Raw genomic sequence first — 22,094 nt, 5'->3', positions numbered from 1 at the left:
CTGCTCCGGATACCTTCTCCCATGTGCGCCAGGACCCGTGGGTGACAGGTGTCACCGCGCTGTCTGCACACAGAAGACAGGACAGCGCAAGGCCCCCACAGGAGACCGACTGAACATCTGTGTCCCCCGCAAGCACCCGGGAAGGAAAATGCGAGTCACAAGCACATGAGACACGACTTCACACCCGCCAAGGAGGCTCAAGCCCCAAACCAGAGTCCTCACGCATGCAGGTGGGGCTGTGGGAGTGGAGAACTGTCTGGCAAACCGAACGGTTTCCATAGGAACCGGCAATTCTCCTTCTAGGCACGCCCAGAAGAAATGAAACACCCACACAAAGGCTCGTGCCCAAACGTTTGTAGCACCGTTATTTGTAATAGCCCAGAGAGGAAACGCCTAAGGGTCCCTCAACAGATGAATAGATCTTTTGCAATGTGGTCTATCCAGAAGAATAGAATAGTCTTCGGGTATAAACAGAAATCGAGTACTGACCCAGACTCTGCTGTGGATGAACGTTGAAAGCGTCGCATCGAGTGCAGTAAGTCCCAGGGACCGTCTGCTCTTCCTCTTGAAATCGGAGGCCGGCCGTTCCATCCTCGCCCGGAGCAGCTGGTAGCCATCACTTGTTCCAGAAGTTCGAGTGCTGCTGGAGGGGTTGGGGCCTCCAGAGCCACTCTGACATTGACCGCTGACACGGGGGGTCTGCACAGGGCCGATGGCGTCAGCCAGGGCGGGGTGCACGCAGCTAGGGCAAGGCAGCGGGACCCCCAGGGTGCAGAATCCCCATCTATAGATGGGCAGGCGTGGGCTTGCCCAGGTCACACTCAGCAAAGGGCAGTCATCAGAATGGGCTGGGGCCGCGAGCACTGCCCACGGGCTTAGGCGAACAGGGGGTGAGGAGGGAGCAGGATGGCGGAACAGCCGGGGTGGGGGCAGATGCCCGTCTCCAGGGCATAGAAGCCCGATGCTCCAATGCGTGTGGGGCTGTTTCTTCCTGGGGAGGAGCTGTCACGCTCGGAAGGCCGGCGGGTGGCGGCTGCAGGACGCCAGAGCTCTGCGGGCCAGGGCCACGTGTGCTCTTTCATTTCCTTCCTGGATAAACATGGCGTATTAATTTGCTATAGTAGTTGCAACTGTTTACTACAAACTTGAAGGCTCAAAGGAGCAGAAATTTGTTCCCACACAGATCTGCGGCTGAACGTCCAAACTACCAAGGTGTTGGTAGGTTGTCCTCCCTCCAGAAGCTCTGGGGGGTCCATCCTTGAGTTCCAGCTCCCGGCTCCCGGCGTCCCCGGGCTGGTGGCCGTGGCCTCTGTCTGTCTCCGACGGCATCTTTTCTCTGTGTGTCTCCTGCATCTGCCATAAGGACACTTGTGATTCCATTTAGGCCCTGCCCAGGTTACACAAGACAATCTCATAGTGGGATCCTTAATTCAATCACATCTACAAAGATTTTTCTTCCAGAAAAGGTCACGTTCACAAGCTCCAGGGATTAGGACGTATCTTCTAGAAGCTACCATTCCACTGCTCCACTTGGAGAGGCTGATGGAGCTCCTGGGATGGCCTGGCGTACCCCTCCCCGCACCACAGACAGCAGAAGCCCCATGCTGGGGTCCTGGGCGGGGCCTGTGTGCGGTCGGCCCACCGCAGCTGGAGGACCCCCTTCACTTCCAAAACGTTGGACGTTCCTGCACACCAAGAGGGATGGATGTTTTCAGAGGAAACTGGGAGAAATTTCTAACTGTCAACAAGCACTCCCAGAAGACGACACCGATCCCCAGAGCCGTACCGAGGGGCGGCTTGGCCCCTCCCTCTGCACCTGATAAAGGGCAGCCCAACGGGTGGCATTCTCGATTTTTCTCTCTTTGAAAGAAAATAGTTTCGGTGGTTTCCAGTCTCCTGCACAGGAGCAAAGGGAAGGAGCCCTTTTGGGTTCTTTCCAGACCCAGCATCTCCTACCTGAAGGGAAAGTACCCTCAGCGGCAGCACTGGGGGTGTTTCCCCGTGGGGACGGGCTTGTGCACCTGCACCTCGGGGGGGGGCCCGGGGGCTCCTCGTCTTGTAGGGGTGCCTCAGGTCGCCAAAGGCTCTCCCCGGGGGCTTTACCCCTTGTCCCCCGGCCAGGTTCTCACTCCCTGGTCCCTTAGAGTAGATGCAGTCTTGTTCTCTCCAAACCAAGGGTCCTTGGCATTCTGGATCCATCTAGACCCCACCACCCCCAAATCAGTGTGGCCCCCTGCCCACCCCCAAAGCACACGCCATGCCCCCTCCCTACCCCCAATGGCACATGCTGCGCCCCCTCCCCACTTCTGACTGTTCTTCAGCCTGAAACCCCACTTCTCGCCCCTGCCTTCTCACTCTCTGAGGCAGGTGCACTTTGGTTCTGGGACCTGCTTTCCCAACAGCACCCATTTCCTTTTGGGGGGTCACCTCTCCTCACAGGGGTCACACTGATGGGGTCCTTTATGAAGCCACACAGCTGTGGACACACCACCTCGGGATGCCAGCACAGAGGGTGAGACATCGAAGGGGCCCTGGGACTGCAGTTCGGACATTCCCATCCAGGCTGCTTCAGACACAGATCGGCACTCAGTGTGTGGCCGGTCAGGTACAAGGACCTCATGGCCAACGGCTGCTGGTCTGTCCACTGAGCCTGGTCCCCGGGCTCCCTTGTCTTTCCTGGAAACCCCTCTGAGCTTCAGGCGGCTAAATGGGCTTCCAGCCCAGCTCTTCTGCCGTCCCCGTCAGTGGGTCCCTGCCTGAGCCTCAGAGGCAAGAGCTGGGGCCCCATGGACCCGAGCACATCTCTCGCCCTCCAGAGACTCTGAGTTCCCGGGCCTTACTCGGGCCCTTGACTAACTAGATCACAGAGGACTGCACGAACAGACGGGGCGTCTCTCCCCCGAAGTGGCTGTCAAGCCAGGAAGCCCCCTTGCACATGCCCGCCCCTCCCCATCGCACCTTCACGACCTCCTCCTCCACCTCCATGCCCCGACCCCTGGTCTTGCTGTGGGGCCCCTCCCTCTCCAGCCCCCGGCGGTCCAGAGTGGTTCCCGGGCACCAGGTGTGGGGGGCACTGTGGCTCCGGTCCCGGCTGGGCCCTCTGTGGTCCCGGCCTGCGTTCTCTGCTCCTTGGGCCGGCCCAGCCCGTGTCCCTCACCGTTCTGCTGACAGACAGCAGCAAGCCGAGGCCTGGAGCTGCCGGGCCTCCATTTCTGGTGCTTTCTGGCCCCTAGGGTCCTGGGCGGCCTCTCCCCGGCTGGGCCAGCACCTCCCTGCCCTCCAGCTCTCACCCTCCTGAAAGAGGGGAACATAACCTGAACAAACTTGGAGGGGCTTTTGCTGAGCCGCTTGCACGGTGGGAGTGGCTGGGGCTCTGGGTGCTCCCCCCACACCTTGGCCAGGGGACCCGAGTCTGGAGCTCAGACCCCAGGGTCAGCCTCGTCTGCCCTCCAGCATGGCCCCAGCCCCGCCGCGGGCTGAGTGCCATCGTCACATCTCACACCGTCTGTCATGGGCCGTTGCTGCGGTGCAGCTTGTACAGGCTCACACGGACCACCTCAGCCACAAGTTGGGGCCCAGCACACTGCCGTCTGCTTCCTCTGACGTGCTCTCTGTGGGCCTCCGTGGTGGCGCCTCATCCGAGGTGAGAAGGCTGAGCTTCAGGGACTGGAGCCGCGGCCGAAGGTCCCGTGGCGGCGGGAAGAGGATGGCCAGGAACCGAGAGGGTATCTGCCGTCAGGAGGCTGGTGCAGGCTGCAGAGGACCTCAGGCCTCCCCGCGGGTCAGGAGCGCCCCCCGCCCCTGGTCCTGACCGGGCTGCATTTACGGTTCTGCACCCCACTGGCCACGTCGGCCTGGAGGTCAGTGCGAGTCAGCGGCTGTTCGTCTCTCCTGGAGGGTCGCCGCCCGCCCCGTGCCTCGTCTCCCTTCCAGGTGCCTGGTGCTGTTCCTGTCTGCACACCAGCCCCTCTGACCTTCCCGGGAGCCCCAAACTGGATGTGCCCACACCTGGGCCTACACCCCTTTCCTCCCTGCCCGCTGTCACCAGCATCTGTACCACACGAGCCGTCACTGAGTGGCTCCTCGCTGGGCCCTGGGGACAGAGGGCACCGAGCTGGGCCGCGCGGCAGTGCAGGTCTATGGACCGGTCGCTCCCCAGCTCCTCAGACTTCCGTCTGGGTGTCCAGGCGCTGGGGCTCCAGGGCCAGAGCGTGGGGCGCAGACACCCTAAGTCAGCACAGACCATCCTCCGGGCCTGTGGTGGGATTAGAAGTGGACATGTGACTCGAGCCGGCCCCATCGCAGGGAGTGCCAGGGATGCTGGTACAAAGCTGGACGCGAACCAGGGAGTTTGAAACCTCAGAAGCTGCATCTTGGGCTTCGGAGAAAGAAGCAACTGCAGAGCAGAGACACAGAAAGAAGCCTGGTTCGGGGCGCCTGGGTGGCTTAGTCGGTTAAGCGTCCGACTTTCGCTTAGGTCATGATCTTTCGGTTTGTGGGTTCGAGCCCCTCGTCGGGCTCTGTGCTGACTGCCAGCTCTGAGCCTGGAGCCTGTTTCAGTCTGTGACTCCCCCTCTCTCTGACCCTCCCCTGCTCACGCTGTCTCTCTCTCTCCTAGAAATAAATAAAATATTAAAAAAAAAAAAAAAGAAAGAAGCCTGGTTCTCGACAACACTGCTGAGCTGCTGGATCAAGTCTTGCCTGAAAACCAATTTACCACTGGGCCTTTCATCACATGAGTCAATAGCTTTGCTTTGTTGTTTAAGCCACTTGGGGTTGATTTTCTGTGTCTAGCAGCCTGAATCTAGAAGCATTCCTGAGATGAGCGTGGGAGGGGCTGAGGCAGTGCTGTCCTCACCGTGGAGCCCCGGGCCCTGAGCCATCCGGCCTGCAGTGGGATCAGCTGGCCGGCAGGGACAGCGGGGACAGGCGTCACGTGGCACAGCTGCAAGTTCCTTGGTTCTGAGAGCAGAGCGACTGCTCAGGGCTTTCGGGACCAGTCGCCTCTGCACAGCCAGGCGCAGCCCCTAGGATCAGCGAGGCACGTGCTGCGGCATCCCTTCCGTTGCCTTCTGCCCCATCCTTCAGAGGCGTGTCAGAGAATCAGACGGAGCCGGGCCGGCCAGAGAAACCCAAACCCTCTCACGGCCTCCCCTCCGGGTGCAGGAAGGACCTGGTGGGGAGAACCACAGAGAACACACGGGGACCCTCACGGGGGAAGCACACCGCCCAGCGCGCCTGTGCTTGGCTGAGCCACCGGCAAGGAAGTGAATCCCCGTGTGGCAGGGCCCTGTGTGTGTTTACGGACCACCGATGAAGACCAGCAGCCTGAGGGCACAGCAGGGGGAGGGGCCTGGGGGGAGAGCAGTGGGAGCGGCCTGGGTGGCACAGCAGGGAGAGGCAGTGAGAAATAGGCTCGATGCCGGGCACTTGGTAAGTAGGTTCAGAGAATGATTGGGGAGAATCTCCCAGAGCCTACCCCTGGCTTCCACTCAGAGACCGAGGCCATAAAAACACACAGTATAGGGAGATTATTGCAGCCGGACATCCAGTAAACCGTGAGGATGAAGCATGGGTCCGTGGGTCAGGCCGGGGTACGGGAGTCAGAGGAGCGCTCTGAGGGAGGGTGAGGCAGCCTTTACGTCTAGCCTTGTCCTGGAACCCTGGGCCAGCCGCTGCTGGGGGGCACCTCTGGGTGGTGGCCACACCCTTGCTCGCACTCATCAGGCAACGTTCCAATGAGGCTGACCCCAGAGTGGCCTCAGACCGCATTCTTGTGCTGCTGCCACCGCCCTGGGGTCATGCACACATTATGACAATACCTGTGCGCACGTATGCACCAGCTACATGCACACGTGCACCCAAACTCACAATACCTGTGTACACATATGTGCCAGCCACATGCACACATGCACATCATATACTTGAATGCACACCCCTACATGCACAAGCACACATACATCACATGCGTACACGTGCATGATGCACACACGCGCAAACCCAAACACCTTCACAGATGTGTACACATACACACACGCACACACATGGCCCTCGCTAGCCCTGTGTAGCTCCAGCTGTTTCCTTAGGCTCTGCCATCCCTGCTGGCAGCTGGCTGAACCCCCTGGATCCAGCTGATCTCACTGTGGGGCCCAGACAAGGCCAGAGGCTGGTGCTGGGTGTCCCCATCCGACGACACACCTGGTTACCCCCATGGATGGCCAGCTCCACACCCCTGCCTTCTACTCTGAAGAGGATGTTACAGAAGTTGGGTGCAAACCTTGGCTCCATTAAACTGCCTTTCCATCTTGTGAAAATTGCTTATTTGTCCTGCACCTCAGTTTCTTCATCTGAACAATGGATTCATATCAGAGCATGCATGGTGGATGTGCAGCTTAACAAGATCTTCCTCATCAAGCCCAGGCCTGACTTCTGGAAAATGCTCCGGAAGTACGGGCTCCTGGTCTGAAAGGAAACTGAAGACTCCTCTAAACCAACGGAAAGCCCGAGTCCAGGACAAAGCGGTGATTTGCCGCAGCTCCCACAGCAACTTCACTGGCGCCCTGCACGCCCACCCGGCACGCGGCAGCCTCGCTTCCGCTCGCCTGGTATGGCCTGGCTGGTGCGAGGGCTCTGCGACGTTGTGCGGCCGTTTCCTGAGGCTTTCGTTTTGCTGCCCTTGGCGTTCTCTTCAGGTCTATTCACATCAAGAACTTCAAGTGCGCCCTCCGCCACCAGGAAACCACAAATTGATCATAGCACCATAATTGACAATTAGTGGACTGCCCGTGGCTCTCAAAAAGAAACAAATTATCTAAATACCTCAGACGTTGTAATAAAACATTTTCCCTTTGTAGCTATACATGCTGCACCATTCACCACTTTATTGCCCAGATTCTGCTGTTGTCAATGAGCGCTTTCTCCTGCTATTTAGACGCTGTGAGAGCCTTGAGATCACAGAAAGCAGCGAAACGTGTCCGGATGCCATGAGGCAGTAGGTTTGCCCTGTGCTTGGAAGCAGGAAGCCTCTGCTGGTTGTCTGGGCTAGCTGGTGCCAATGACGGCCCCTGTTCTGGCCTGCCCAGGAGTGCCTTCCCTGTTCCTCTCTTCCTTTTCAACAGCTGCTCACCCTTCCCAGCCCACCTCCTCCAAGGAGCCCACTGTAACTAATATGGCCCGCGGCTCTCACTCTCTGAACTCATGGAGCCTACAGTTTCAGCCACAGCCTCTTGTGCTGCGACCCAGGCTCATAGTGCCGCCATGTAGACCCTGCTGGTACCATTATTCCCGTGAATGCCAGTGGCTCCTCCCTGAGGGCTTCCTGCAGCTGTGGGAGGGTGCTCCTGCTCTGCCATCGCAAGGCAGGCTGGCGGTTCTGGAAAGTTGATCTAAGCACCCACAGTAGCTCTCAGCTGACAGCAGAGGGAAACCCCACTGTGTGCCCCCTAGAATGGCTGCAGTGTGAGGACTGACTATCCCAAGTGTTAATGAAGAGCCTAAGTAACATCATTTTGAGATTAAGGCCTCCATTAAGAGCAACCTCGGGCTGCATGGAGCCCCAGTTCCTCAGACTGCTCAAGGCTGAAGCCATCCTCGGACCGCCCTCAGGTCAGCTAATCAAAAAAACATCCCTGTGGTCTGAGTCAGGGCTGGGAACTGTAGACAGTTACTCTGTGCAAACTAGCCAATTGCTCGCCGCTTGCCTGAACCCCATGAGGGCCCTTTGAACTCACCTCATAATTGGTCTTTTTCAAAGGATTCTCAAAAGTCATGATTGGGTCCCACCAAAAGTAACGAACACCTCACAGATACTGAATGGTCAAAGCTGTTACCATGGGTGCTGCCGTACAATTGTCATTGGTGCTTATGTGATGGCGCTACACGTACTGTAACACCCCCGTCCCTTACCTCTTAAAAACCCTGCTCGCTATTGTTCGGGGCGTCACCTTCTGCCATGACACCGGTAGGCGGGTGAGCCCCTGCTCCAGCTTGTAATAAAGACGCTTTTGTACTTGCATCGGTGTCAGCTCCTTGGGGGTCTCAGGGACTCGCGAATCGGGCACAACATTAACAAAGATGTGGAACTCTTCTACTGCAGGTGGAAGTACAAAATGGCACGACCACTTTGGAAGACTACTGGGCAATTTCACATAAAGTTCAAAGTATACCCACCCATCCTCCGCAATTTTGCTTCTAGGTTAAACAAGATAAATTTAAAAATATGCCTTCAGAAAAAACTTGTGCATGAATGAGGCAGTTTTATTCATAATATCAAAAAATTTTAAATGACTCTGGTGTCGAATATGTGAATGGATAAACAAACTGATACTGCATTTTTTTGAGGCGGGGGGGTAGAGGAAGAGAGAGAATCTTCAGCAGGCTCGATGTCCAGAGCCTGAACCCATGCGGGGCTCAGTCTCACGAACTGTGAGATCATGACCTGAGCCAAAATCAAGAGTCTGACCCTGAACTAAGCCACCCAGGCGCCCCGCTATTGCATTTAGTGGAATATTCTTCAGTAATAAAAAGGCAGGAAGTGCTGACACAGCTACAGCATGGATGACGCTGAAGGCATCATACCAGACACGGCAGATCACGAATGGACGGGTCCCACTCGTATGAAACCCCTGAGGCAGACCCGCACGACTACATGGGTGGGCCCTCAAAACATGTTAACTGAAAGAAGCCATTTGAAACGTACTTACCGCATGGCTGTGTTTACACAGAATCTGGGACGGATGAAACTCTGGTGTGAGGATGAAATGCAAACAGTGGTTTCCTGGGTGGGAATGTTCCATAACTGATTTAACCGACCGTGGAGGTTACACTGGGGTATGCACTCGTCAAGTGGTTCAACTGCACCCGTTACTGACTGCACATTATACCTCACTGACGATGTTTGCACGTGGTCATTCCAACAGTTACAGGGATAAAGCATATGCACAAAGAGCACAACATGCACAGAAAGGAGCAAGTACAAACCAAATAAAAAATCGCTTGCAATCCCCCCCCCCCCCCCCCCCCAGTCTCTTTTCAGGGTTGTCTTTGCTGCAGCCGCATCGGCACCTGCTCAGGACCCGCGCGCCCGCCCGCGGCCGCGTCGGACCGCCGCGAAGGGCTCGGGCCCGAGGCTTCCGGGTGGGCCCGGCCGACGGAGGGCGGGGTCCGGAGCTCGGCGTCCCCGGGGCCCGCGTGCCCCCGCCGCCCGCCCGCCCCCGCCGCGGCTTCCCCGTCGGCCGCGCTGAGGAAGCTGTCCCGGAACCCTCCCAGAATCGTCCCGACGAGAGCGGGCGGGAACGCGGTTCCCGGGCCCGCCGTGCGGGAGGGCGGGCGACCGGCCCGCTCGGGACGCTCAGCTGCCCCACCCGGGCCGCGCCGCGTCCCCATGGCGACAGGGGCGGAGCCTTGCCCGGGCCTGCGGGCGGAGGCGGAAGTCCGGCCCAGCGCGCCCGCCCCCCGGCTTCCCGTGATGCCTTGAGAGGCGCAACGTAGCCGGAAGCTGGTGGCGACGGGGTGGGCGGCCGGCGCGCGTCCTCGGAGCAGCTTGCGGCGCGCCCGAGCCCGGTCGACCCCCGTCGACCCCCGTCGACCCCGGCGCGCACGACCGAGCCCGGACCCCGCCCGGTAAGCGCGTGGCCCGACGCGCCCGGCGCTCGCTCCCCGGCCCTCTTCGGCGGGCGCCCCCGGCCCGCCGCCCCCACTTCGGGGGCTGGGCCCCTCCCGCAGCCGCGGCCCCCGGCGCGGCCCGTGCCTTCCCTCCCTCGGGCGCTGGCGCCGGCCGGGACGGGCGCCCAGTCGGGCCGGGGCTGGGGACTGGGCGCCTTCCACCTGGGCAAGTACGGGTGCCGTCCAGCGGGTGGGGGTGGGGGTCCGGCGCTGCGGGGCGGGCAGGCGGGTCTCCCTTTGCCACCCGTGCTCCCGCCCCTTGGCCGTGGACGACCCCCGCGGGGAGGGAGAAGCAGCCCGTCCGTTTTCGGTTCGCGTGGATTTAGGTAGAAGCGGAAGCGTCCTGTCTGCCCCGGTGAACGGCCCGTGTCAGGGAGTAGTCGTGCCCGCCAAGTGCGGGCGCAGCACTTCTGCCACGTTCTGGTTAGGGTCGTGCGGGAGCGGCCGGTGACGGCGGCCCCGGGGGTGCTTACCTCTGACGTTACCGGCCGGGGTTCAGAGATCGTCTTTGCTTCCACTTGGCTGCTTCCGGCGCTTTCTGTTTCTCCCGGTCACCTGTGTAGCCGCCCTGGGGCCCGAGCACCGCGTCCTCAGCCATCCCTTGTAACGGCAGATGTGGAGAAAGTCCCCGCTGAAGGACTCAGCTTTGCCAGTCAGCAAATGGCTTACCTGACAAACCCAGAGAAAGCGCCCTCATTTGGTTAAACGTTTACTGAAGTTATGTCCACTTGCAGAAAGCTACGTTTTACCATCTTGATTTCAGGCGTTGACGAGGTCTTGGGTTATTTTTCAGGACAAACTGTATTTACAGTTTTGAAAGTTAGGAGGTGTTTTTACCTATCAGAGTTAGCATTTCAGAGGGTTAAAGGGTGCTCGCCTCCAATCGGGTCACCAAGGGGAGTTCCTTTTAAACCCAAGTCAAGTCTTTTACGTTCTGCTTGTTACCTTTCTACTAGTTCTGCAAACATTTGCTTTGCCTAATTTTATTTTACACAATTACAATTCAGAGCACGTTCAGTCCCGTTCTCGCTTTTGTTTGCCTATGCCCTCTTGACCAGAATGTGAACCCCTGAGGGAAGGCACAGTCCTCTGGAGAGAGCACAAGGCTCAGTATGGAGACCTGATTGGGCAGGGATGCATGTCAGCCCCGCACCCCAGCCTGCATGGGCTTCCCTGGTGGCCGCCAGGAGACAGACAGATGTGTGCAGAGGGGCTTTGTGAACTCAGACCCGGCAGGCTGTCTCTCTTCAAGTGCGTGTGCTTATGTGTCTGCCCTTACCTGTCTGTGCCGTGCTGTGGCCTAGGTGCTCAGTGTGACTGAAGTACCCATTTAAGTGAATCTGGTCCAGATTATGGATTCAGGTATTTGCCCTCCAGATCTGATGCTTTTGATTGTGACACACAGCACAGAAAGCCGCAGAGCACAGAGGAACCTTGGGTGAACTCTGGGTTTTGCTTCCGTCAACGATAGGAAATAGGGAACGACCATTCATTTCTTTCTTCAACGAGCCTCAGAGTGGGCACTGGTGAACGTCGAATTTGTGGCCTTCCAGATTTAGAAAGTTTGGTTGTGTGGAGAGTTGGGGTTCTTGTCCGTGACTTATTTCTGTGTGCTAAGGTTAAAGGCGAGGTACAGGGCAGAGAACGTTCTGGATTGTGTTGTAAGCTGCACGTTGATAGAAGGCGGCAGCCACACGGTCAGCAGCGAAGCTGGCCAGGCTGCGGAGAGGCGGGTGACGGTGGTGTGTGCAGGACCGTAGTGTTTTATGTCCAGCACTAATGCCGGCTCCCGGCTCGAATCTTACTGTGTCGTTGTCCTGCTCGTGAATTCAGTCAGCCAGGGGTTGAACTTGAACTTTGTCAAAGCTAGGGAATTGTAAAGTCAGAAGTGGTTCTTCTCTTGAGCCTGAGTTATGTGGCTCTTGTTCCCAGCAGTGTCCCCATGAAGCATGCCACCTGTCACGTCCATCACGATGGCCCCACAGAGGACTTGCCTGTAGACCCCCCCCACAGGCCAGCCTCTCCACACATCAGTTAGGGCTCCCACCCCTGCCCCACACTCCAGGCTGGGGAGCGGGAGGTGCAGAGAACCCGGGACTCCCGTCTTCTGTGGTTATTGGCCCAAGTCTGGTGCGCTGGCCTTCGGGCAGGCAGTCAGATTTAGCAGCCAGCCTGTGCACGTTTTGTAAAGACCACCCCTCGATAGGGACTATCTCAAGACGGGACGTTCTATAGGTTGTGCAGTCTTGGTGGTACATGATACTTGAGCAAAGCGGAGGCCAATAATTATGTTCTTATGATCGCGTAGCCTCTGGCCTGGGAGCACACGGACTGCTGCAGGTTTCCCTTAAGAGCGTGGACGACAGATGCCGTCGTGCAGGTGGCCCCAGTGCTGCCTGCAGTGAGCAGCAGTGTTGCCCTGTAGCTTCCGCGCAGCGTAGCGGGATTTCTCTGAAGCTGAGTGTTACAGTGTCTTTGCATTAATTGGTTTTCTTGTAAAACAGCCTGTTTGTAAGTTTTAAAAGTTTGTTTTTCTTCTTTCAGCACCATGGCCAGCCCAAGAACCAGGAAAGTTCTCAAAGAAGTCAGAGTGCAGGATGAAAACAATGTGAGCGTCTCCTTTGCCTTGGTGCTTTGAGGGTTAGCAAACCTCTCGGAAGCAGCTTGTAGTTTCAGAGCTCTCCCTGTTGCTGTTGGTCTTTTTTTTTTTTTTTTTTTTTTAATTTATTATTGAGAGAGAAAGAAACAGAGCATGAGCGGGGGAGGGTCAGAGAGAGAGGGAGACACAGAATCTAAAGCAGGGTCCAGGTTCCGAGCTGTCAGCACAGAGCCCGATGCGGGGCCCGAACCCAGGAGATCATGACCTGAGCTGAAGTCGGACGCTCAAGCGACTGAGCCACCCAGGCGTCAGCCTCTCCTCTGCTCCCTCTTAGGGGCACCTGTTGGGCCCTTGGGGTCCCTGGGCCCTGACCCGAATACCTGGGTGAGTTGCATGTGGCCCTGTCTGCAGGTGTGTTTTGAGTGTGGAGCATTCAACCCTCAGTGGGTGAGTGTGACCTATGGCATCTGGATCTGCCTGGAGTGCTCAGGGAAACACCGTGGGCTCGGGGTGCACCTCAGGTCAGTGCCCTGCTCCCCCCGCGTCCCAGGCTTCACGGGGATCCTCAGCCACAGTCCCACTGTTGGGTGCGGGGTGACGGGCTAACATTTGCCACCTTGGCGGTTCTTTGCGCCCTCGGAGGTACCTCGGCCAGGCCTTCCATCATGGGAAAGCATGAATGTCACGCTCACGCCCTGTTTGGGGTCAAGGAGGGGGCTCTTGGATACCCGGTGCTGCTAACTAGATTGTGCCCTGGTTTCCAGCTTCGTGCGCTCTGTCACCATGGACAAGTGGAAGGATGTGGAGCTCGAGAAGATGAAAGTTGGCGGGAATGCTAAGTTCCGAGAGTTCCTGGAGTCGCAGGAGGACTATGAGCCGTGCTGGTCCCTGCAGGAGAAGTACAGCAGCAGGGCCGCGGCCCTCTTCCGGGACAAGGTGGGGCGGCTGGCCAGCCGGGCGCTCTCCTGCGGGCGGGACCCGAGGGCCGCCTCAGCCCACGCGGGGGGCGGGGGGTGAGGGATGGGCCTTCCTCCCGCCCTCTGGGGGAGAGGCCTGTCCCCTCACCTGTACGTGGTGGCCCGGCAGCCCCGGGGCCGGCCACGCCTGCTGAAGGAAGCAGGTCGCTTGGGCTTGGAGCTGCTGACCGAGGGCCCGCCAGCAGCACTGTTCGCTGCCGTCAGCATGGTCCCAGTTAGTCTCGCTGTTGACGTGTGGCAGAGTGACCCCAGCCCACGGCCGCTGAGCCCCGGAGGGCCTGGGAGCAGGATACGCTGGGGCAGATTTCGAAGCCGGTCTCTCCCGACAGTCCCAGGCTCTCTAATCCCAGTGTCCCCTTGGCAGGTGGCCACCCTGGCTGAAGGCAGAGAATGGTCTCTAGAGTCCTCGCCTGCCCAGAACTGGACCCCCCCCCAGCCTAAGGCGCTGGCGTCCACTGCCCACCGGTAGCTACTCCTCTGGCCTCTTGTCTGGCTCCGCGCTGTTTTTGGCCTGGCCCTGAACTTGGCCATAGCTCAGGATCCCCACACTGTTGTAATGTTGTGAGAAGCTCCCAAAAGTCAGCGGGAGAGCGAACCTGGGGGTTGCTGAAGCAGTGCAGGCTTTCAGTAGAGGCGTAAGCGATAAAGTTGTGCCTAAGGTAGAAGGTGGTTCTTCCCGTTTCTCAAGGCTGTGTCCAGTGCAGGCCCTTCCAGATGGGTGCCCATGACACGTGTGCTTCTCTGGGAAGCGGCCTAGTTGGTGCTCTCGTCCTTTATCCTCTCGGAGGGTGGCCCGCGTCCCCAGGGTGCAGCTGTGCTATGGTCAGGCTGGTCCTGTGGTGCATCCTGTGTCCTGCATGGCCCAGGCGGTGGATCTGGGGTGACCGGTCTAGAGAAGGCTCCCTGTTTGCATGTGGGCGTCCAGTGCCCCTTCCCCCCCCGCCCCCCGCAAGGTCCCCAGACCACGGCTGGTGTACCTGCTTCAGCCTCTGTCTCCCAGCCTCTGAGCCTCCTCCCTGCCAGTATGGGCAGGCGTAGAGCTGCTGTCAGGGTCCCTTTGCGACCCTGTCTGGGGCTAGAGTGTGTCTGCTTGCCTGTCGCCGGCTTCGGCCACCCGGCCTGAGCCGCTTTTGGGACAGGGCTGGAGGCCAGCTGGCCTCAGCTGCTCCTCTTAGCCCAGTGTGACCCGGTGCAGAGACAGCACCTCCCGGACACCTGCGTGCTTCTCTCGGGCAGCTGCCCGGTCTTTCTGGGCCTCACTGACCGTTGACTCTCCCTTTTCAGAGCCTCTGGCCACCCACAGACCTCGACTGGCTCCTCAGACAAGGCGTTTGAAGACTGGCTGAATGGCGACCTTGGCTCCTATCAGGGGTGAGTCCGCGGGCAGCAGGGGGTTTGGTGGCCGGACGACTCTGGGTAGGGTCCCTCGGGGCAGGACTGTCCTCTGGCCGTGGGCTGGGCCTGTTGCCATCTGTGTGCAGAGTCCGCACGCGGTCCCAGGTCCTGACCGCGGCTGTTCTGGGCAGTTCTGAGTGGAGAGAGAGCTTACTGTTTAGAAAGAAGAAAGAATACAGCCTGATTGGTAAACGAGTTTTTGTCGCTGGAGCCATCGGATTAAATCGTTTCAACGCTTCTTGCTGAAACCAGCTGTTGGCGTGGGTCTGGCCAGGGTCCCTGGCTGAATGCAGCCAGAGGGTCTTTTTCAGCGAGCAGAGGACAGCCTGCCCCACGGGCCCCCTTGCTGCAGACACACGTCCTCCGGGGTCCCCCCGCCTCTGTCTGGGATCTGGGCACCTCTTGTCCGGAGACTGTTGAGAGCGGTGGGCTACGGCTGTCTCCCTGTCAGGGCCCAGGAGAACCGCTACGTCGGGTTTGGGAACACGGTGCCGCCTCCGAAGAGGGAAGACGACTTCCTCAGCAGCGCTGTGTCGTCCCTGTGCTCGGTGAGGACCGCGTCCTGCCCTGGGGACCCTTGGCCCGCTGTCTCCGGGAGGCCTCGCCCCTTCCTTCACTGGTTTTCTGTACAGCCAGGTTCATCCGGGTGGTGCGTTCAGGTCCCCACGCGTGGAGAGCTTTCCTCGCTGTGACTACGGGATACTCGTTTCCAGTTAACCAGGCGTGTTTCCTCAGAGCACGACTTCCTGTGTGGTGCCCTCCCCGCCTCGTCCTGGCAGCGCGCTGGGCACGGGGCAGCCCAGCCCTGTGGGCTCCGGCTTCCTCGGAAGTGTGCCCGCTGCCCCGAGCTCTTGTCTCTGCCTGCCCTCAGCCCCTTCAGGGCCAACCATCATTTTCCAGGGAAACTTACTGTGTTTCTAGACGCTTTTCAGTCATCGCAGCAGGTCTCTTGTGCTGCGAGCCCCCGGGGCTGTGGCCAGGGCGGCTGACGGCAGCGTGTCATCGGAGACATCGTTCATGCTGTCAGGACAGGTTCCTCGGGCACTGGGGGACGCAGTGCTGTCACACGTGACAGCTGCAAACTGGGACCGTCCTTGCTGAGCGTGTGTGGCAGGAGGCACAGAAAGGCCCACGGGTGGCCGGCCACGTTCCAGCCGTCCCTTTAGGGTCCCAAGTCCTCGGTGCGGCGGCAGCTTTGCCTGGTGCCCCTGCACGCCGCCCCGTCAACTGCAAATATGTGTCGTTCCCAAGAGGGACGGACCTTCTCAGAAGTTACGGTGTGCCCAGAGCCCCGAGCTGTGGCAGCGTGGCGAAGGCCTCCCGGGCCACCAGGCAGCCGAGGTCGCTGCTCTGGGGCCGAAAGGCACGCCTCCAGGGTTCCTCTGCGAAGACACAGCCTCCCGCCCGCACAGGGCACGTTGGCGTTTCCACGTCCCCTCTGCCTGCGTTTTAGTTCGCACACAAGAAGCTGAACTCGTTTGTCTCCTCCTTTCGGGGGGAGAGGCTGTTGGTAGTTTGAGGTTCAAGTGAGACGTTTGTATTTTTAAGTAGCTTCAGTTGGTTTTGGAGGTTCAGGGGGAAGCCTCGAATTCAGACAAAGAGAACAGGTCTGTTTGCAGACCGGGTGCTGGGCCTCTGCCCCTTTGAGGGGACCTGATGGGGCGGAGAGCAAAGGAAAGCACAGGCGCTTGCTCGAGACGCAGGTCTGGGCGGTCAGGGCCCCGGCAGCGCTGCAGGGACCCGGGCACCGTCCAGTGCGTGGCGTCCAGGTGTGCCCACGGCAGGAACCCCCGTTCTTCGTGGAGGTGGGGCTGCAACCTGACGGACGGGCCCTGTGGGGGCGGCCTTCCTGGTCAGCTCCTCTGCTGAGAGGTGGACGGCATGGCTGATGGGGGCGCCGCCAGGCGGACCCTAACCGCAGCCTCTCCTTTCAGGGCTGGAGCAGTTTCACCACTGGAGCCAGCAAGTTTGCCTCGGCTGCCAAGGAGGGTGTGAGTAGCCCTTGGGACCCCGCAGGCTGTGCCGCTCTGGGCTCTGGGAGTGCAGAAGGGTTTGAAGGGGCTCTAACTGGCGGCGGTGGGAGGGCATTCCCAGGCCCAGGGCTCCCCGCCGGGCCCAGGCCGTGCGCCATTGGCCCGGACCCCTGAGGCCCCGGCAGACCTCAGGGACACACTGTTCTCTGCTCTGTGTCAGGGAGGCGCTGTTTACAGAGGGCCAGCGGCTCTAGAAGAGACCGTGCCGTCTTGAGGTGGGGGCACGTGTGACCCCTGCAGGCTGAGTGGCCCTGCCAGCCTTCGGTTTCTGCTGCTGGGCACAGCGGAGTTTGTGCAGGCCGACTTTCCTCAGCCTCGTCTGCTCCTCTGCCCAAGTGACACATTTGGGGATCTTGTCAGGACACGTGGAGAGTGGGCATGTGCTCAGGAACAGCCCAGAAACCTCTCTGGGGGTGTCAGCCTGGAGGGGAGGCTGTGGGTGGGGTCCAGCAGGTTCCCCGGCCAGTGCGGCCGTGCTGCGGAGGGTGACCCCGAGAAGGGAGAGCCCCAGGCAGGCTCTGGACTGAAGTCCAGTGGACACTTGTCAGTGGTCCCCATGGGCCACTGTGCTCTGCATCCGGCCCGCCCTGCCTGGGAGGGACTCAGCATTGAGGGTCCCAGGCCCTGTTGCCCTGGCGCTTCGGCCTCTGCTGGTGGTTTCCGCGGCCTTGTCTCTGGAGGACGCAGCACAGGGGTGCGGGTGCCTTTCAGCTGGTGTCTTCCTTAGTGGTTGGGGGTGCAGCTATGTGACTCCCTGCCCTGGGTGCCAAGTAGGCAGCCGTGGTCCGGGCCATGGGAAAGCCCCTAGGTGACGAGACTGGGGTGGCCGCCGCCTACCGGAGGGCCTGCTCCCTGGGCCCGTGTGCTGTGTGGGTGTCCCTCCCCTGATGGCCCCCCTCCAGCAGGGAGCTGGCCCCGTGCCCCAGTGGGTGGCTGCCAGGAGACAGGCTTAGGCCTGAACTATGAGCCCTGAGGTCTGGCGTCAGGACAGCAGATCCACAGCTGTGTCCATTTTTCTTTTCAGGCAACGAAATTTGGATCGCAGGCAAGTCAGAAGGTAACAAAGGAAGCTTCTGTGCTGCGCTGTTAAAATTCCTAGTTTGACGTCCTGTCGGTGTTTGGATGCTGCCTAGTCTGCCCTCCTTGGGCCACGTGCTTGGGGGAGGGGACGATTCCATGTGCCCCTCAGATTGCAGGGCTTGTGCTCATGGGCTCTTAGCCCGGGCTCCCACGTCCATGTGCAGATGGGGTAAGAAGCTGCATCTGCGTGGGGTCTGCGCCCCCTCTGCCCTGCAGACCCCTGCACAGCCAGGGGCCCCGCGCGGTTGGTGGAGGGAAGCTGGGCGTTGTGGGGGGGTGGCCGCACGCAGGCTGGGGTGGTGGATCTGGGTTCTGCGGAAACAGCCCTCCTCCTTCCCCGGTGAGTGCCTTCTCTCGTTCATGGGTGGTGGTTTGGGGGCCTTGGGCCTTGCCCTTGCCCTTGCCCTTCAGATTTGGTTGGTAGCCCTCGCAGTCCCCAGGGGGTGCTGGAGCTCCGGGCCGCCCGTCTCCAACGCTGGGGGTCAGCACTGCACAAGGGCAGTAGTCCCAGAGGCGGTCCCAGTGGGAGGGTGGTGGCCTTTCAGGCGGGTCTGCCTGAGGGTGACTGCTCACCCAGCCCCCTCCCGGGCTCCTGACTCGCTTGCTTCTGGGGTTCCGCGAGTTGCGTGTTGGGAGTGGAAAGCAGTGAGGTCTGGTGGCAATAAGCGGGCACTTGAAGTCACTTTTGGGGTACCTGCTGGGGTGATGCCGTGAGAACACGAGGCTATTAACATGTCTGGATGTGCTTCCTAGTTGATGCCAAATGCTCCTTCCGCCCGCGCGCGTTCTCTCTCTCTCTCTCTCTATCCCCCACCGCCCCCGCCCCCCAACCCGCTCCCTTGCTGTCTGGGTAAAGTTCTGGGGCTCCAAGCAGCAGTCAGAGCCGGTAAGGCCCGAGTCTGTCTCGTGCATGCCCCCCCCCCCCCCCCTGCCCCCCCCCCCCCCCAATCTGTGCTTATCACCTGCTTTGCCCTGAGCTGTCCTGGCCGGCCCCGTGTCCTCGCTTACCTGTGTGTGCCCTGGGCGCTGCTCGCCAGCCCGCTGGGCCTGTCTGGCCTTGTGTGGCCTCCAGAGTCCGGAACCAGGGACGCTGCTGCTGCCGGGGCGCCAGGCGCTGCTTGGCAGGATCTTCATTTCCCGCCAAGTCACTGGAAGGAGCGAATCCTGGCGGCGGGGTTGCTACACCCCCGTGGCTGCTCTGTGCGCGAGGCCGCCTCTGCCCCGCCCCGCTGCCCCTGCCTGCCGCCCCTGCCTGCCGCCCGCCTTGGCTCCTCTGGCTCCGCCCCCTCCTCTGAGCCACGTGCCCTCTGCAGGCCAGGTGGGGTTACATCCCCTCTGGTGACTGGGTGGGCCTGCCTGCGTCCCAGTGGAGAGGGCAGCGGGGGACCCGCAGCCAGCATGCCGGTGGTCTTCACGGGCCAGGATTCGGGGCCTCCGGAGGGAACACCGTGCGGCCACCGGCTGGGGCGGACTCCTGAGGACTTACCACCCCTCTGAGCCTCTCCCCTCTGGCGCGGGGCGTGGGGGGCAGTGGTCTCTGGGGACCCCACAGCCAGCATGCCGCAGCTGCCAGGAGCAGGCGGCGTCTGTGTGCTGCCGGGCCATCTCCCGCCTGCCCTCTGTCCCGAGGCTTGTGGCCACCGTGCCGACCTGTGCCCCGGGCGGCGTGCTGCCGGGGGAGCTCACCAGACTCCCCCCCCCCGTTCTTACAGGCCTCGGAGCTGGGCCACAGTCTGAATGAGAACGTCCTCAAACCCGCCCAGGAGAAGGTAATGGGCCCCTGGCCGAGTGCGTACCCCCCACCCCCAGTAGGCCCTTGTCCAGGGGGGCTTCGTCCCGCAGCTCTGACTCTGGTCCTCGGGGCGCGAGTACTGCCCTCCTGTGGGGACCCGCCTGACCGTGGGAAGCTCTCGTGGGCTGGGAACTTCGGAGGCAGTGTCGGCCTGTCTTCAGGAGGTTGCGGGTGACACAGCGCCACCCCCCCACCCCAACCCGAGGAGGGCGCTGCATTAAACCAGCCCGGGCTGGAGTTGGCGGCCCTGGTGCCCTCATGTCTGGGGAGGGGGCCACCCAGGGGCGAGATAGGGTCACACGCAGCTGCTGCCACAGTGCCCTTCAGTTTGCATCGGTCCTTTGTCAGAAATGGGCGACCGTGCGGCTCCTGCCGCTCCATTAAAAGTGCTGTTTTAACCCACGCAGGTGAAGGAGGGAAAGATTTTTGATGATGTATCCAGTGGGGTCTCTCAGTTGGCATCCAAGGTAGGGCAGGCCCCGCTGGGCGCCGCCAGAAGCCAGTCTCCACAGTCCAGGGCAGCCAGCACTGAGTGTGGAAGGGGCTGAGTGCCCGCTGGCGCCGGAGGAGCGTCAGATGGGCGCTGCGGTGCCGGCCGCCACGGACTGTGGAGACAGCCGGACGCGGCTTCTGTCCCGCCCACTGACCCGTTGCTTCTTTTTCTTCTGCCCTTTCGCTGCCGCTGCCCTTTCCCTGGTGAGTGCCCATCTCCTTGACTCTCCCGGGGGCCCGCAGGGGCCTTCGCCCGCTCGCCGTCTCCTGGAGCTGCTGAGCACTGGGGAGTCTGCCCGCGGGCGTCCCTGGGGGCATGTGTGGGACTGCGGGGCCCGAGCCCTGGCATGCCGCTTGCTCTGAGCCTCTCGGGGACTTGGAGGGAAAGGCCGAGGACCCCTGCTCACCTGCTTCTTCCGTCCCTCCCAGGTCCAGGGCGCTGGCAGTAGGGGCTGGCGGGACGTCACCACCTTTTTCTCTGGGAGAGCAGAGGAGCCCTCGGACAGGTGCGCTGCTTCCCCCGTCCCCCGTCTTGAAGGCAGGGGCCCCTTTCCCCTGGGTGTCTTCCTGCAAGATCTTGGGGGGGTGCACATCGCCCCCAGAACTCTAGGGGCACAGGAAGGCCGGCTGGAAGCCCGACCTCCTGATGTGGCCCCTGCGGGCAGTGCGGCTGCAGCCGGGCCCCCGAGGGACAGGCGCAGAGGCTCCGCCTGGAGGTGGGCGCTGAGCCCTGGCGCACGGCGTCGGGTGCAGTGGGTGGACGCTGTCCCCTCACTCACCATCTGCTCGGGCCCGGCTGCGGAGAACACGCCCCGCACGTGTTCCGGACGCCGCCTGGAGGTTCGGGCAGTGTGACCGCACCGGGGGCTCGGTGGTGCTGCCCTCTGCCTGGGCCGTGGGGAGAGGCTCGAGCGCTCAGTCTCCTCGTTCCCTCGGTCGTGGGGACGTCCCCGTTGTACCTCTTAGCTTCAGGACACCTTCCTTGTGGGGGTGGGACTGACTGAGTGGGTTCTGGCCGCAGGAGGCCCACTTGAGTCCTTCCAGAGGTTTCCACGCCCCCGGCTCCAAGGCAGAGCTGCCCCGTGCTTGGTGTGGGCGTTGGCTCCGGGCCCTGAGCCCCATCTCGGGGAGGACGCCAGGGAGGGCCCGGCGGCTCCGCCCGGCCCTCAGCCTCCCTCTCTCCCCCCAAGGCCCCCGGAGGGCCAGAGCTACCGGAGCAGCGGCGGGGACAACCCCCAGAACACTGTCGACCAGAGCTTCTGGGAGACTTTCGGGAGCGCCGACCCTGCCAGGGGCCACAGGTCCCCGAGCAGCGACAGCTGGACGTGCGCGGACGCCTCGGCCGAGAAGAGGAGCTCGGACAGCTGGGACGTGTGGGGCTCGGGCTCCGCGTCTACTAACAGGAACAGCGACAACAGCGACCTCGGGGAGGCCTGGGGGGGCAGCGGGGAGGGCAGAGCCAAGGCCAGGAAGGCGGCGGCGCCGGCGGCGCCCGTGGACGAGGGCTGGGGCGACCAGGGCTGGTAGGCCGCGCTGCGCCCCGGCCCCCGCGGCCGCGTGGCCCTCCCGTCCTCACGTTCCTTCCGTTCGACCCAGGAGGCCGGCTGTGGCACGAAGATGGCTCCTCGCGTGGGAGCCGCGGGCGGTGCCGCCCGCTCCCTTGGGCTCTGGCCCTCCTGTGGTGGCCGGGCGGCGAGGAGGGCAGGGTCCCCGCTCCCGCAGCAGGCAGGCGGCGCCATCGCTCCCGTAGCGCCCTCTCTAATAAACCCGAGTGGCCACTCCGCAGCCCGTGCAGCGTCGTGACGCGGGGTGTGCCTGCTCTGAAGCGCCTCAGTCTAAGCCTCTTCTAGGAGGGGCTTCTGCCGGGGAACCCGCCCCGGCTTCGCAGAGGGGACGCCAGGGCTGGCGCTGCCGTCTGCCCACCTCACCCTCCTGGCCTTCGGTCACCGCCTGTGCGTCTTTCCCATGTCATTCGTCCAGGCCTCCATGCGCGGCCACGTACGCCAGCCCCGGCCGGGGGCCGCGCTCCTGGGGTGGCCCAGACGGCCGAGAAGGCGCGCGAG

The 22,094-nt window shown here is 61.5% G+C and overlaps 1 protein-coding gene across 9 annotated transcripts; it reads left to right on the top strand.

Annotated features, from left to right (window-relative positions):
• The first annotated feature begins 9,480 nt into the window (after positions 1 to 9,480).
• On the top strand, positions 9,481 to 21,816 carry ARFGAP1 (ADP ribosylation factor GTPase activating protein 1). 9 transcript variants are annotated; one of them, XM_039237036.1, is made up of 14 exons: positions 9,481 to 9,621; positions 12,208 to 12,271; positions 12,674 to 12,783; positions 13,027 to 13,198; positions 13,604 to 13,704; positions 14,524 to 14,610; positions 15,086 to 15,182; positions 16,569 to 16,625; positions 17,692 to 17,724; positions 18,604 to 18,633; positions 19,460 to 19,516; positions 19,947 to 20,006; positions 20,461 to 20,537; positions 21,222 to 21,816. In XM_039237036.1, exons 2-14 carry the CDS (start codon positions 12,212 to 12,214, stop codon positions 21,556 to 21,558), a joined length of 1,278 nt encoding a protein of 425 aa, XP_039092967.1. In that variant the 5' UTR covers positions 9,481 to 9,621; positions 12,208 to 12,211; the 3' UTR covers positions 21,559 to 21,816. The 9 variants fall into 9 exon arrangements, with proteins under 9 accessions (XP_039092967.1, XP_039092968.1, XP_039092973.1 ...); XM_039237037.1 differs by lacking the exon at positions 9,481 to 9,621 and adding an exon at positions 9,719 to 9,829; XM_039237042.1 differs by lacking the exons at positions 9,481 to 9,621; positions 19,947 to 20,006 and adding an exon at positions 12,025 to 12,043 and having other exon boundaries at positions 20,467 to 20,537.
• The last annotated feature ends 278 nt before the right edge of the window (positions 21,817 to 22,094 follow it).

Source organism: Hyaena hyaena, unplaced genomic scaffold, assembly GCF_003009895.1.
Source record: "Hyaena hyaena isolate Hyena2069 unplaced genomic scaffold, ASM300989v1 scaffold_118, whole genome shotgun sequence".
NCBI lineage: Eukaryota > Metazoa > Chordata > Mammalia > Carnivora > Hyaenidae > Hyaena > Hyaena hyaena.
This window is presented reverse-complemented; position numbering and strand designations above follow the sequence as displayed.